The following is a 16,240-nucleotide window of genomic DNA, read 5'->3' on the forward strand; positions in this document are numbered from 1 at the left end:
AATCAAAGACTACCACAACTAAATATAAAATGTATTCAAGAGGCTGAAATAAAAAGTTAAATTATGATATATTCATCAGGTGGGCAAATTTCTTCAACTTTAAATATTCTATGCTTTAAACTAGTTCGTTTTTAAGTCTGTTCTTAATTTTAAAAGGATGACTGCATAGTATGTGCAATGCAAACACCAGTTGACAAACTATTGATATATTCGATTATGCGTTAGCAACAAAAAATAACTATGTTAATATACATAACCAGTATCCAATGAGGACAATAAATTGCATTGGTAGGGAGGAACTTGTGGATGATGAACAAGCAATGCTAGACGGCAATACAGAGGGCCCCCCATATCCATGAATTCGTATCCGCGAATTCACTTATCCACGGATCAGGTCCATAGCCTCCCTGCCTGCAATCCCACAAGCCTCCTCAGGAGGTAAGGGGAGCTTTACTCCCCTCCTCTCCAGAGGGTCTCCTGAGCTCAGCAGAGGCCACACACATTTGTTCACAGCCTCTGCCCGACTGACTCTAAGAGTAAAAAAAATTCACTTCCGTTTTTGTTTTGTTTTTTTCTAGAAGTAGGGCTTCCCTGGGCCTTCTAATATCTTATAAGGCATTAAAAACATCACTTCTGGTTTTTCAGAAAAACAGAAAGTGACTTTTTTAACTCTAAGAGTCCGTCTGACCCTGGCAGAGGCAGTGGGCAGATGCAGGTAGCCTCTGTGAGGTTCAAAAGTCCCTATGGAGGTGAGGGGAAGCAGAGCTCCCCTTGCCTCTGAAGGGTTGGGGGGTATCCCTGGTATCTGCTGTTTCGCTTAACTGCAGGGGTTTCTGAAACGGGACCCCCATGGTACCATGGCACACCTGTATCTATCTCATTGGGATTTCTGCAAGGATTTCAGTTAGGATAACAGAAAGTCACACAATCCAATTGCATCAATATTCTCAATTCATATGTCTTGACTTTTAATGGACAATATGATCTGTAGCCACAATGTGATAGCAAGCTCATGACATCCTCGCCAAGAGCTTCCAAAAAATATTTACTAATTTCTGAAAGAAAGTGGAGCATGAGATTTTGAATACCTTGACAGCCACGCTAACAGTGCTCACCAGCATCTGGTAAATGTGTGGAGAAAATAGACGATTCTGGATAGTATTGCAAGTAGATGTTGTCACCTGCATTGTTATCCAGTTGGGAACAGTGAAATGGAACTCTGAATTGCAGGCAGGCATCTATTCCTTCCTCTCTGGGACACCAGGACTGCTAGTTTAGAACAGGGAACTAAAAATGAGACATAGTACCTCCTGGCTCAACGAATCAGTTGACTGCAAAGAACTGGGTTACCTTTTGATGGAATTTCTGCTTCAGTCTTCAAAACATTTTGCTGTGAGAGAAGCTACCCAATCATGTCTCCGCGTTGCTGGAATATTGCTCCTCTGCCTGCCTGACTTCTGCATGTTGGCTTCCTATTTGTTCTAAGGCTGTGGTTCCCAAACTTTTAGCACTAGGACCCACTTTTTAGAATGAGAATCTGTCAGGACCCACTGGAAGTGATGTCATGACCAGAAGTGATGTCATCAAGCAGGAAAAATTTTAACAATCCTAGACTGCATTCCTGCCCATACTTACCTAGGAGTAAGTCCCATTTACTATCATTGATAAAAGCATATACATAGTAGGCTGTTAAAAGTACAGAGCTGTAACATTTCCCCAGATGCAGTCACATACTATGGTAATATCAAGTCTAATATATTAAAAAAAAGATATTGAAATGAATGGGGAGCCACCTGAAATTGGCTCACGACCCACCTAGTGGGTCTTGACCCACAGTTTGAGAAGCACTGTTCTAAGGTATTTGCTCACTCTTATGTACATCTACCACATCTTTAAGACATACAGGTACCAATTCCTGAAATTAAATTGCTAGCTAACCGAGTGGCCTCTTTGTCAAAGTCTGGAGATGACTGTTCTAGGGGACAATGAAAATATCTTGTGTTTACTTACTTACTTACTTGTTATTATATTCCCTGTTCATTATTTCCTGGTCACTACCTGAAAGGACCGATCATCTCATGGCAATCTACAATAAATCAACAGACTGTGTGTCTAGATTGCTTTGTCCTTATGAGCTTTTTGATAATGGCTTAAGCATCAGCATCAGGTTTTGCCAGGCTTGTGTAAATGTAAAATGTCTAGTGAGGTCAAGGCACATTAGTAAGTGCAACAGGTAACTGCAACTGTTTTTGCCATGCCAGGTTTTGGACTAATGATTTTAACTCCTCTGTAAATGGGTCAAAGATTTCCCAGCACTAAGCAATCACATCAAGTGCATTAACATTTAGCCATGACAACTGCAGGCCATATGTTCAAAGAGGCTTAGTGAAACTCTAACCTACTTTCCAAAACACGCCAGTAGTGTGTGATAATCTTCAGCCTTGCACACCATGTGAGGCCTCACATTTCTGCAACAGGCCATAAGACTTGACTCTGCAGGGTCAGAGCATGAGCATGTGTGTGTGTGAAACAGAGAAAAAAAAGGTCAGGCAGGCCACAGTTGGGGGTCCCTATGTGGGAAAGCAGCTCAGCTTAATGAGGACTTCTATTTCCAGACACTCACCTAAATATTTTAAAATAGATTCCCAGGGAGGCCAGTCAGTGGAATTTATTGGGTGAAATAACATATTTGCTCCGGATGGAAAATGTCTCTAAAGAACAAGATCTTGTGGATCAATTTCAAATAGGCACACTTAGTATTTATGCCAAGGGAGGCAAAATGTTCATGATATAACATTATCTTCCGTGCCCCACTACATGCACACTCATAAACATTTCTGTCATTGTGCCTGAAGGCCTCTGACCCCACTTCCTACTTTTTACCATTTTAATTTCCCCACACACTACCTCTGCATTTATGTACATACTATTCTTATCATTCAAACTATTCCAATCTTATGAAGGAGTTAAGGCTTCTGTGGCTGGAATAGTCACCTGATGAGAAATTCATTTTCTGCATCTGAAGGCCATATTCATCAAGTCTAGATAGTAAACCAAAGTTTCACCCTAAAGTCTGTAGACCATTGGTTTTCAAACTTTCTGGAAGTTCAAGAACCAGAGTAAGCCTTTGCGGGGGGGGGGGGGAGAGACTGCTTTTATTGGTTACAATTGTGCATATTTGGTTATTCCTTTCTATTCTGCTTTTCCTCCAAGGAACTCAAGATGGTGTAACTTTACCTGGTTTTATCCTTACAACATCTTTGGGATGTAAGGGCCCAATCCTATCCAATTTTCCAGTGCTGGTGCCCATGGAGCATGTACTGCATCCTGTGGTAGGAAGGCAGTCACAGAGGCCTCTTTAAGATAAGCAGAGTTTCTCAAACGGTGCATCAGGACCCACTAAGTGGGTCACCAGCCAATTTCAGGTGGGTCCCCATCCATTGCAATATTATATTTTTAATATATTAGACTTGATGCTAGCATAATATGTGACCGCATTTGGGGAAATCTGCACTTTCAACAGGCTACAGTGTATATACTTTTAACAATGAGAATCAATGAGGCTTACTCCTGTGTAAGTGTAGGTAGGACTGCAGCCTACAATTGTTACAAATTCTCTGCTCGATTATGTCACTTCCAGTCATGACATCACTTCTGGTGGGTCCTGACAGATTCTTATTCTAAAAAGTGGGTCCCAGTTCTAAATGTGTGAGAACCACTGCAATAAGGAAATGTTTGTTCCCTTACCTGGGGGTTGCACTGTGGCTGCACTGTTGCTGGAAATATGAATATGACTGGGTCCTAAGTTAGGCAAAGAAACAGTGATTGGAATACAATATTTATTAATAAATCAAATTAGTTAATCTGTTCTTCTTTAAATGGAAGAACTTTTTCATATCATTAACATTTATTTAGAAGGTGCCACTTGTTAGAACAAGATTGATTCAACACTTTTCACTTGCTATTGACCTAAATTGGTGTGTCCCTAAGTGAGTTCAGTCACAAACAGCCACAGATGTTTCTTCTTTCATGCCTGCAGAAGCTGGAGCTAAAATTGAACGCCATGTTTCTTGCAGTCATTAGGGCTCTCATGGTAAATTATAGTCCTTTTATACATATTCTTGAATAAATCAAATGACACCAACAATGCAATTTCTTTATCTGCAGAACCAGTCTTGCTCAGCCAAATGTTTCCCTAATTAGAGTGCCTATGCTGAACAGATGATACAAGTGTCACATGCTCTAAGATAAAAAATAGTAGCATGAGCAATGTCTAATCAAAGAACTTTCCCCCTAACACAAAAGTACATCTGCACTATCTTTCCTACTGCTGGCACATAGAACTTGAGTACAAAATTTACTTTTAACAAATGTTTATGATTGAGCAATTTGCTTCTCCTAGGGCATTCAGATCAGATCAGGGCTGGATGGGGAATAATTATCATTTCCTGTGTCACTTGCATTTGCTGACTGTGAGGTCCTTCAGTGATTGTCTTTACTGGGTTTTTTCCAGTGATTATTTTGGTTTATTGCACTTGATCCAGCATGTCATTTTCTCTCAGTGCAACCTCAAAGGCAAGGAATAAATACACTTTTGAGGAGCTAGTAAGGATAATGGCAAAGATTGTGAGTGTACTTCCTGAGCTCCTTAAAGGGCCTATGTGAAAAAGGAGCAAGATGAGTAGGTAGGGAAGCAGATCAATAATTAAAACAGGAAGAGCAGGCTTGCATTTCTTGCTTTGTTGAAAAGGATTGTGTGGGAAGGCATGCAGGAAGGGGCTGGGTTCTTCCGCCTGGGTCTTTTGGGGAGGTGCATATGCAGCAGCAATGGGTCAAGGTAGTTTTGGGTTACATACATCAGTGCAGTCATTCTCAAACTTTTTAGCACTGGGACCCACTTTTTAGCACGACAATCTGTCGGGACCCACCGGAAGTGATGTCATTAACCTGGAAGTGACGTCATGGCTGGAAGTGACATCATCAAGTAGGAATTTTTTTTGACAAAATCAAATAAAACAATTAAGTAAACTAAAAGTTTACAATAAGTTTAAACTTGTAATTCAAATAAAGAAGAACCATGCCAAACCTCCCAAGCAGATGCTGATCTGTTTGAACAAAAATTCCCCAAACATCTCAAAATCTGCAATCTTATCCACACTTATCTGGGAGTAAACCCCACTGACTATCATTGTTAAAAGCATATACATAGTAGCCTGTTAAAAGTACAAATCTGTCACATTTCCTCAAATGCAGTCACATATCATGGTAGCATCAAGTTGAATACATTAAAAAACACACATTAAAATGAATGGGAACCCACCTGAAATTGGCTCACGACCCACCTAGTGGGTCCTGACCCACATTTTGAGAAACACTAATTTACACAACACATTGTGTAGCTTCAGCTACCCAAATCACCTAATTCAGCTAAATTTTTCAAAGAACCCGTATCTTATGAACATGTGGGAGTCCTATTTCTTAACCTTTATGGAGGCAGTTGCTTTACCAGAGAATTCCAGTGGATGGGATGGGCACCAAACTACCAGTGCCGAATATATAATGGTTCATATATCCACTGGGACAAGCACTGAAAAAGCAAAGTAGAGGAACGGTGTGAGATCCTGCCCTCTGTCACAAAGACATCATCCCATGGATGCTTTAAGGAAAAAAGCAGAATGGAAATCCTTTAAATATGTAAATGTAGGGGCCAAGGACTGAGCCAAATCTGACTTCCTGTGACATCTGCCTGACCTCTCAAGTTGCTAGCCCAAATGCAAAAAAAGGATTGCAGCAATTGGGCTTTCTGGAAGGGTAACTTGGGGTTTGGTCTTCCACCTCTTACTGGCCCTCCAGAAAACCTAGTTGCTGGCCAGGGTCACAGATTATAGACCAGAAAATGCTGCAAATACATTGAGAAGCAAACTTTGTAGAATGCCTGACTATAATGGGAGAGCTAGAAAATGAGTGGGGTGAAAGACAAGCGAGTTATACTAGATGGAAAAAAGAGAATTCTTAGTAAGTTGTGAAGTCTAAGCAGCAGGAGGTCTGCAATACCACTGATTTTGTCATCTTTAGGGAATAAAACATGAAGAAAGCTGAAAGGTAGTAGTTTCTCATAGACTCTTGCTGAAGTATGAAGGTGTGCCAACCACAGTTTTGAAACCAGACAGCTGATGCTGGCAAGTTGACGGGTGTTAGTGAAATGCGTTTATTATGATTTTAGATTAGATCATAATCCGTTGACAAAATATGCCCCTGTCATCTGTTCATTGTAGTGGCCTCTCTCTCATCCTACATGTTAACTGAAATGGAGATTTTGTATACCTGGGTTTTGTGCAGCTTGCTCTTTGCAGAGCTAACCAGTATGATGAATCACATATAAGGCTAGAGAAGTGAGTGCCAACTGTGTGTTCTCACCTTTTATGACAAGTTTTATGACAAGCCATTTGAGAACAGGATCAAGAGGCAACATCATCTCAGAATCCACAAAGTTGATTTTGTGGGAACAGCATACAAAGCTATTGACGGATAGAAAATCACTTTTGTTACCCCATCATCTCTTGTGAAGGCAATTTGGGCCAACCTACAGTTTCAGAATGCAAAAGGTTGATGGAAGAGAGGGGGTGGTTGAAGTGCACAGAACAATACAGGAGATGGGAGTGAATAGACAGATGGCTCTGCAAAAGTGGAATGGAAGAAGTAACAACTACTATTCATTAGAAGGAAAAATAATGGTGAAGACAATTACTCATGGCTGACCTTCAGCACCTGAATATGGTCTCTACCTTTTGCCATCCATATGGAGCCAACAAACAGACGGCAAACAACCAAAAAAACCCACTTTATTGTTGTTTGAAATTGCTTCTCAAGAAACTACATGGAGGTTCACTGGGGGGGGGGGAGAAATATGTACCTTAATTCCTACTCAGTTCCTAGAAAGCAACTACAGGGCCAGGGAGCTTGTAACCCAAGCTTCCAAACAGAGTTTCATACAGGGGAGTTTTATGTGGGAGTTTAGCAGTGTGTGATTGAGTGGAAGCAACTCCAGAGACTATGCAGACTCAAAGGAATATGGCCTGCAAGGAAGAAGAAGCCATGTTTTCCACAGGCAAGGCTTTGAACAAATCACAAAAGACTATGATGATATTAGCCAGAAATTGATAATTCTGGTGGAAACTCATGGCTCGCAAAGGGGAGGAAAAATCTTAGAAGCAAAAGACTGAGCAAGCAGATGGTGTCAACAAGAAGGATTTGGTTTCCTGGACCATGGACTATGCTTCTGGGATGACTGTCTTCTGGCAAGACCGAAGGGGAATGGCTTTCTTACACATCATCTTCATTAATGGGAAAAAACAGGTTCATGAGGAGAAGTATGAAGGAACCTTATGAGCAAGTGTTTCCCCTGGGATTCACCATATGGAGATGGTAGTCAGACATACTTTGGACTTTAGGAAGGCAGACTTCAGAAGGATGAGGAAAATACTAGGCAAAATTCCATTGGCAGAAACTCTGGAATCAACAGCTTACAATTAAAGAGATATAATGGATCACTAGTTCAGGCCTACCCCACTCATTTTACCAACGAAGAAAAAGGGGATAGCACCAAACAAAGATAAACTTTAAAAAAAAAAAGTTTAACGATGCATTTTAAAAAGGGATTCTTTTTCATATAGAAAAGCATGTTAATGTGATAAAGAACAGGCAGCACAATCCTAACCCACACTGGCCTGTTCCATATCCAACGTGGGGTTGGGGTCGAAAGCAGCTCAGCCTGGGGCAAGGGGAATTGCTTCCCCTTACCCTGAGTAAAGTCACAACAGCCCCAATGGGGCTATTCGGATCTATGCCAACTCAAGAAGTGGCACAGATCCAAGCAGCCCGGAGCTACCCTGGGATGCCTAGGATAGGATCCGGCCCAAGTGCAAGATCCTGGCTTTGCCCCCTTCTCACCCGCCACCTGCTCATGGCCCAGGCCACTGCCTGCCCTCCCCCTGCCCCGAAACACCTCCTCCTTGTCCTCCCCATTCCCCCTGACTCCCGCGTCAGCCTGACTTGGCCAGCATGGGCTTACCTCCACCACTTTGGCCAGCATCTAGAGGCTGGTACACATCTGTGTGCCAGCTCCCTCCTCCAAAGGTGGTGCAAAAGTGCTTTATGGCACTTTCACCACACTCTTCGGCCGGTGCAAGGGACTTGCACCAGCCGAGGGTGCTCTCAGGATTGTGCCCTGGTTGTGTTAATTCAGAATGGCAAAACATGCACACTATTTATCATTCACTTTCCTGGTTCCTCCTAGCCAGGCACATCTTGAGGGTGAAGGCAGCATTATGTAGCTATATATTACTGGGCATAACTGAGTTTCAGAAATCATTGAATCCAGTACATTTTTACACATGAGGCTTAAGATACATTCTTCTGCAAAGATGATGCACTTCCAGTGCTGACTGGGAATGATGGAGAATTGCATTACAACTCATATACCTGCCACACACACATGTCTTCAACATGAACCTCTCCATCTGATGAATTGATTCTGCTACCACAGAGACAGAATGCACCGAGATGTTCTTATTGTCTCTGAGTTTCCTTTAATCTGATGACCTTTTATTTACTGTAAATGATTCTTGAAAAGGAAGTGATCTGACTCATGAATCCCAGGGTGTCGCAGAGCTGGCAGACTTTCACAGAGCTGGTTTTCTCCATTAATAAGAGAAGAAGAAAAAATAACTTAATTTTTTCTTCTTCTCTTATTAATGGAGAAAACCGATCTGGAAACCACTGAAATGTAATGAGCAGCATAGAGCTTTCTTAGCCAGGAATAACTGTACTTCAAAGCCTTCATTCCCTGGGCCGCTATTTCTTTCCCACCCTGACTAGGTTGCAATGCTTCATTTACCTCACAAACTATCTGCATTATTTTTGCGATGCCATTAAAAATTCCTTCTATCAACTGGCCATAGATAGGAAGTCACTTTAAAATAATTTCAATAATGTGATTCTTCCTGCAGCCTTCCGATAACCGATACATTCATTCTGTGGAATCATCTGATGCCTTTGAAATGCTAATAATCTCATGGTATTTTGTTAAATCCATTATTATTATTTTTGAACTGTTATCTCCACTATCAAAAGACCATTTGGGTTCACCGGTCTAGCACAAACTTTCAGAAGGTCTCTCTGCACACTTTGCCATCCATGTGGAGGCCAATTAAAGTAACTCCCACATGATAGTTGCTCCATGCTGTGGGAATAAATGGTAGTACTTAGTACAAAATGGATTCCCTGCATTATGCAGATAATCTGCATTCTGTCAGTGGAGTCTCCTGGCAGTCACTAGCCCTGCTCAGGTAGCACACACTTGAATGCATGGTCAGGGAAGCAATGAGAGCAAGCCAGCAAGTCCTGTCCCAATACTGATGTTCTTTGTAGCCCCAACCTCCCACTCTCCCTGGGGATAGCAGTCATCTGCACAGACAAATGCTGTCCACAGAAAAAGTTTCTCTATGTGACTGTCAACACTTAGGAATGAGCAGTGGCATCACTAAGGTTTGTGTCACTCAGTGACAGAGGCCAGTACATCACCCCCATGATGGACCTCCTCCCATGCAGTGGGCAGGGCAAGGTCCCAGGTTGTGGGCACAGTCTTGTACCATGGACCCGCCCAGTTGGTGTTTTGGCTATACCTTTTGATACAGCACAGATATTTCAACATGGTGTTTTTCATTGCATTCTGCTGTAAATTACACATCAATTGTATATAACATGATGGTATTATTCCTATAGACTGCCGTATTAGAGATTTTGGTCACTAGTGAACATCATCCCCCCCTTGCACGTCACCTGGTACGGCCTGTACCCCCCACACCCCTGTAGCGATGCCATTGGGATGGAGCATTCTCAATCATGGGATAATCTGTCCCTGTGGATTACATTTGCCTGTGCAGTCAAATGTTGTCCACTGGGACAGCAGGGGCAGGTCTACAGGATGCATCAGTGTGAGAGCATTGCTGGTCCACTCTCACAGCATCCCAACTACACATTCAGGTAAACAATGAATGAATATGTAAACCAGGAGTGTCAAACATAAGGCGCGGGGCCCAGATGCGGCCCCCGGAAGCTTTTTATCTGGCCCTCAGACTCTCCACTGCTCAGCAGTGTCGAGGTGTTACTGCTGAAAAGGCAGTATACGGGCTCTCCCATATCTTGAAATATGATCAAGATTTGCATACTTTTCTGTCATTTGCAGCTAATGAGTTCCTAAGTGAGAAAAAGTGCTTATTTTTGATCTGTTTAATCACATCCCCTGTCTATGACCTGTTTAATGACATCACTTCTGGCCCTTAGCAGGCATGATGAATGCTATTCGGCCCTCTACATGAAACGAGTTTGACACCCCTGGTGTAAACAATGCTGCTGGAATAGAGTGGAATAGAGTCACTCCCTACAACATGCACAAACAACAAGGCCAGAAATGCCACACATTATGTCCACAGTGTGCAGAAACCAACCCATGGAAATTCAATTCATTCTGCTTCCACTTGGCTATAGTAAGGTGTAGACGAGCCCTAATACTTAGTGAGGTGGCTATCCTTTCTCCAACCAATAGAATAGTCTTACAATTGTATAGTTACAAAAACATGAGTTTAGTGCACAAACATTTAAAGGAAGGTATTCAAAGTGAAAACGATTATGACTTGAGCACTGCAAAAATGCAAGGAACTTACTGCTTTTTGTTCATTCAGAAACTATTTACACACTACAGTACTTTTTGCTTTGGTTTGCACTTACCAACCTCCACAACTCTAGAACAGTTGGGGTCTGCGAAGCCTTCGGGACACTCACAAGAGTAGAAGTCATCATCCAACCCTGACAAACAGATGCCTCCATTTTCACAAGGGTTTGAGTCGCATATATCCCCTGTAAATGAAAGAAAGGATGTCTCTCAGTCTCAGGAATATATAAATCATACAACTAAGAAAATAATGCTACAAAAATTGTTTTGTTTACAGCCAAAGGCAGGTTATTATTTTCCCATTTTAGCATAACATCTAACAACAACAAAAAAAGGCTAGTTGCCTGGGCCATACCATTAAATCTTGCTCATGGTGGACCATAGCAGGTCAATTATAGAAAATAATACATACATTTTGTACATAACACTAAGAATTTTCGCAACAGGAGGAAAACAGAAGCCAAATTCCCAAGCAAATGTGAAAGAAAAATTCAATTATTTCAATATAAGTTTATTTGCCAGAAGTTTGCCAAACTGGTTTGAGCCAATTAACAGAGATCACACATTTCATATAGAGAGTTTCAGGTTAAATATTCTGTGATCTGTTTAAAAGGATCTCAGGTAGCAAGACAGGAAATGCCAATACTGAAATCTATTACAGCCAGTCAGTTATATGTTATATGGAAGTAAGTGCTGAGAAGAAGAAAAAAGATTGTGTTAAACCATGAAAGACTATCTCAAAAATGAGCATGTTTAGGAGATGTAAGCACATCTCTTACCATCTACCAACAAATGTTCATTCTTTATATATAATATGAGCAGAGAGCTCTTCCTGTTGGCTGTTCCACAGTTACAGAACTTTCTCCTAAAAGTTCACTAAAAATACATAACTGAGTTTTTTTGTAGAATTATCTACTATTTATGGCAGCAGACTTTGAAAACATATAGCAGGACTAGTGGTGTGATGCTTCCGAGTATATATTGGATGAAGCAGGTATTAAGGAGTCAAGTTTTGCAACCTGTCGTCTGGCATGTTGGTCTGTTTTTTGTTTGTCAGTCTGTTTTAAATCCACTCTAAAGGAAAGTTTGTGTCCTAAATATGATCTATAGCTCTGACAGAATTTTACTAAAGTATTTCTGGTTCCAGCATTTTAGATGAGACAGCTGTCATGTAGAGTTCCGTATTATCAGGAACACATCCATCTAAAGAGCATTGCATTGACTTCACCAGAGTATGAGCAAGCACTTGGACGTCAGGTGTCACTCTGATGTCAAACTGTATGCTGAGTTGCAAATTTCTTACTTTTCTGTGTCCTACGTGTAAAATCTGATTTCCTAATATCAAAAGCACGTGAGAAAAATTCATGCATTCTGCCAACTGAATTTCCTTCCTTTATAATTTATATCTACACGCTGTCTTGTTACCATGTGCCACTAACTGAAATTTTAAAAATTCAGTTCCTTAACCAGTATCCCCATAACCAGTATGTTCTTCCTTCCATGCACGCAACAGTCACCATTAACGGTACAAAAAAGACTATGTTTATTACTCACATAAAGGCATTATGTCTGCTTCAGATACATGTTTGTTTCCACGAAGATCACATGAAATCAAATTGTCTCATTCCTGCCTAGCTATGCATCTCAGTATGCCTGATTCACACAACTCTTTAAATCAGCGGATAGTTTTGCAAAGGTTCCCTATTTCAACTTGCTGTTCCTGAACTAGTTCCTCCCAGCAAGGTCTTGTGCATTAATTCAAACTGCTGAACTAACACCTTCAGCAAGCCTATCAAGAGCTCCATTCTGTGAAACTACCTGGCTGCCAGTTTTGTTCCTCTGTCTTTCTACTGCCATTTCTGAACTGGTCCCTGGTTCACTTGAATTCATGCCCAATTGCAACCTCAAGGCCTTGAACAAGTCTAACTGGGGATATATCTTGAGAGACCAGCTGGGTTGATCTTCTGAGGCCAGCTGCCGATCACTCCCCTGCTTTTCCAGCAACCCAGTCATTAGGGATGATAGACTGAAGCAAATACAACTGCGTTACAAAAAGTCAATGCTTACTCAGAAGTCAGATTGTGTATAGTGGGGCTTATTTCCTAGTGAGTTGAGGATAACAACCTCAGGCTCTTTCCCTCCATAACTTCAGAATTACTGCTACAACAGGGTCTGCAGCTATGATATATCAGTTCAGGTGCCTTACCTTTCATACTGAGACCTTCATGAGGTACAAATTGCTGTTTTTAAAAGCCTAGAAGAGTTTTATTTCTTCCCTGGGGCCCCAGGCTGCATCTGGTTCCCCTCTTAAGTTACTCATTACCAATGTGGGCTGCACTTTCTCTTGCTTCATCTCCTGCCATTTCTTTTCCCAGTAGTTTTTGTATGTCCTGGGGCTGTTTATCCGGTTTCTCATTCCCCCTCACTGAGAGCAGACTTCTGGCTAGACAAAGTCTCCTGACTGCAATACTCCACGGTCCTAGTCAGCCATCTGTCCAACCACATTATGAGCCTCCTTGGTCTATGAGCCTTGGTCTATGATCCTACAAACCGAGGGTCTCTGCAACTGGGCTTTGGGGCCAGCTCTAACACTTCCAGTTGGTGATCAAAACACAACTCTACTCCCATAATTTTGATTTTTCTCTGTAAACCACTTTGTGAACTTTTAGTTGAAAAGCAGTATATAAATACTGTTGTTAATAACAATAACAATAATGTGAAGTTTCTATAATCTACTTCACAGTTGGTTTAATTTTCTCTGCAGGTAGCTACAACAATGCTGTGATTTCAGAAATACTAATATTTTCTTCTTCTTGGCTCAATCACCAGCTTAGCAGCTCAAACAACAAGAAAACATCCCACACCTCTGAGAGCTGCATTAAGAATTCCCACTCCTTTAACTGACAAGAAGTTCAGAGGAAAACATTCAAAATGTCATTTCCAAAATGTCTTTCAATAAGACCACTGGAGACGTGAGGTGCCTTGCAAATATCAGTACACAGTGCAAGCAAACAGACTTCTACATTGGGGAACACAAACTCTAATCCAACTTCAGGTCCCCCCAAGCATGGATCCCTGGATCTTCCAAGTTTACTTCCAGTCCAGCTACACTCACAGCTCTGTTTGTCTCTTTCTCTCATAGGATGCAAATTACAACTTTTTTTTTGCCAGTCACATCTTCCCCGACATATACCCATTTATACCCCCGAGGATAAATTGCCTATTTAGGAGAATATGTCCAGTTATTAGTGCCCATTTACTAAACTAACTTATATTCCCTGACTATGAGCTAGTAACCACCTCAATAATGGATAGTCACCTGGGAGCCATAACACCACCTCTATAACCAGCAACTACTCGTGGTTGTGTGCATATATAAGCCTAGTAAAAAAGAAATGCTATATTTCAGGCATTACACTAACATATCCATACGTATTCATGTCACTGTTCACTAACAAGTGATCAGTTTGATCAATTAAATACCGAGGCTCTTGTACTTATGTACATTCAAGTTAACAAATGTCTGAGATAGCAACATGGCTGGTCAGGGCTGGCTGGGGCTTTCATCACCAGAAGTACTGCAGGAAAATGCAAGGGCTAGCTGATTACGGTGGATATTTTTTGCAGGGAAGTGTAAAAGTGGGCCCTGAATTGAGGCAACGGGAATACCGTGCATGAACATGGACCCAGAACGGAGGCAACCCAATAACAAAACATTTTTTGAAACTTTTCACAGCATGCTCACTACCAATAATACTGGCATTGGACTTAAGAACAATACAACAAAAACAGATCCCTGGAATCCAACTTGTTTGCACAAAGGGGAAATTCTGTATTTGCAGATTCTAATCATGTTTTAACACATTTCGAAGAATCATAAACGTACACAGTGCAAAGATGGTTTTGGCATCAGCCACCAAGCACTGTTGCAGACGAGTCTCTCCATTAATTTTAGTCGCTCCTTTAAGATGACTGTTTTTTAAAAAAAAAGAAATCTAGTTTTATCCAGTGATTCTGATTAAGGGATAGCTGTGTGAGCATGCAGATGATCGGTGCTTTGAGTACTGACTGGCTGAAGAGCTGGTAGAACCAATTATCTGTTCGGTGACTGAGTCTAAGAACAGTACCACTACAGTGTACGCACCCACCCACTCCCAAGTGCTGCAAATACGTTTTCTTCATAGCATCCTTTATAGACTTGCATAGTTTAATCCAATTTAAATGTGTAATACAGGAACTTGCAAAAAAAAAAAATGTGCTGACAGATGTCATCTTGGGGAGAGCACTCCCCTTCTCTCTGGGATGAGAATGCCTTTTTTTAAAAAAAAAAAGTGGCACTTTTTGCCTGCATAATCAAAAAACTATGCATTTTCCTTCAGACATGATTTTATTCATATGTGGACATAAATAGTTAATCCATTAAAACTCATGTGATGAATCGACAAAACATTCTTTAATAGGGCAACAGATTTAATATGAGTGGGATTAATAGCTCAAAGGATAACTTGCGGACTGAAGCATGGTTCTTGCTGGATTTGAATTCAGATCTTGTTTTGTATGTCTATTTTTTAAAAAAAAATGTTATCTAATATTTCTTTTTAAGGAGAGTCAGGGGAAGCATGTTCATCTAGGTTAATGAGCACTAACTACAGTATGGGCAAATCTGATACATTATTAACCCTGTCTGCTTGGTTCTGCAGAGGAACATGATAAAGCTCTGTGGGTGGAGGGGGAAGAGATCACTGCCATCCAAGCATCAGCCTACAGTATGAATATTTACAAAGCCATGTGTGCTATTTTAATTTCAGAGCCATGATTTCTGCATGAAGACAGCCTCTGCTGAATCCATCTCTTTTTCGAAATGCAGGGGGTGGGGGGAGATGCAAGTTAACTTTTCCAGGTGTTAGAGAAGTAGGTCATTCTGAAAACTGGCATGTCTGTGCCTCCTCCGTGTTTGTTACGTATCCTGCCAACTAAGCATCTAAGGGAGCTACATGTTGTTCAAGCGGAGAACCAATGACCTGCCTCTGTATATTTGAAAGCATCTGTTTTTGCCATTCTAGCCCAGTGTTCTTTGGGTATGTTTCATGCTGTTCCCAGCACTCTTTGGGGAGTGAAGGTAGCTAGAGGTCAATCTTATAGGGATCAATTTGATATCTCTGGAGGGACGTAAAAAGATGTTGTGGGCCCAATTATTACCAACTTAGGTAGAAGATGCTTAGGGAAATCTATTCCCAGCAATGTTAATAATTAATTTGTTGAGGAAAATACTGCTTGTGTTACCCATATGGTAACATTTGATTAAAATTAAATAGGAACCTTGGGCACAAGACAAAGTTCCAGAGTTCATTAAACAGACGGTCTGTGTCAGGAGCCAAGCAGGCTTGGTGGGTCTGGGGTGAACGAGCACCAGATTTCAGTTATTCCTGGAAACTGCACCTCGTTGGATGCTGGGTTTGCCTTACACTCAACTACTGGGATTATTTCTGACTAGACGGTTCTAATATG

At 41.3% G+C, this 16,240-nt stretch overlaps 1 protein-coding gene across 1 annotated transcript in view; it reads right to left on the reverse strand.

The window, feature by feature from the left end:
• The window catches only part of EDIL3 (EGF like repeats and discoidin domains 3), a 190,856-nt gene extending 178,754 nt beyond the window's left edge, over positions 1–12,102 (reverse strand). Inside the window, exons 1-2 of the mRNA XM_066612550.1 lie at positions 12,036–12,102; positions 10,789–10,917 (exon numbers count right to left, since the gene is read on the reverse strand). Coding sequence (XP_066468647.1) covers positions 10,789–10,917; positions 12,036–12,102 — 196 coding nt within the window. The remainder of the gene's footprint in view (positions 1–10,788; positions 10,918–12,035) is intronic.
• Between the last annotated feature and the right edge of the window lie 4,138 nt (positions 12,103–16,240).

The sequence above is a fragment of the Tiliqua scincoides genome, chromosome 2 (genome assembly GCF_035046505.1).
Source record: "Tiliqua scincoides isolate rTilSci1 chromosome 2, rTilSci1.hap2, whole genome shotgun sequence".
Taxonomy (NCBI): Eukaryota; Metazoa; Chordata; class Lepidosauria; order Squamata; family Scincidae; genus Tiliqua; species Tiliqua scincoides.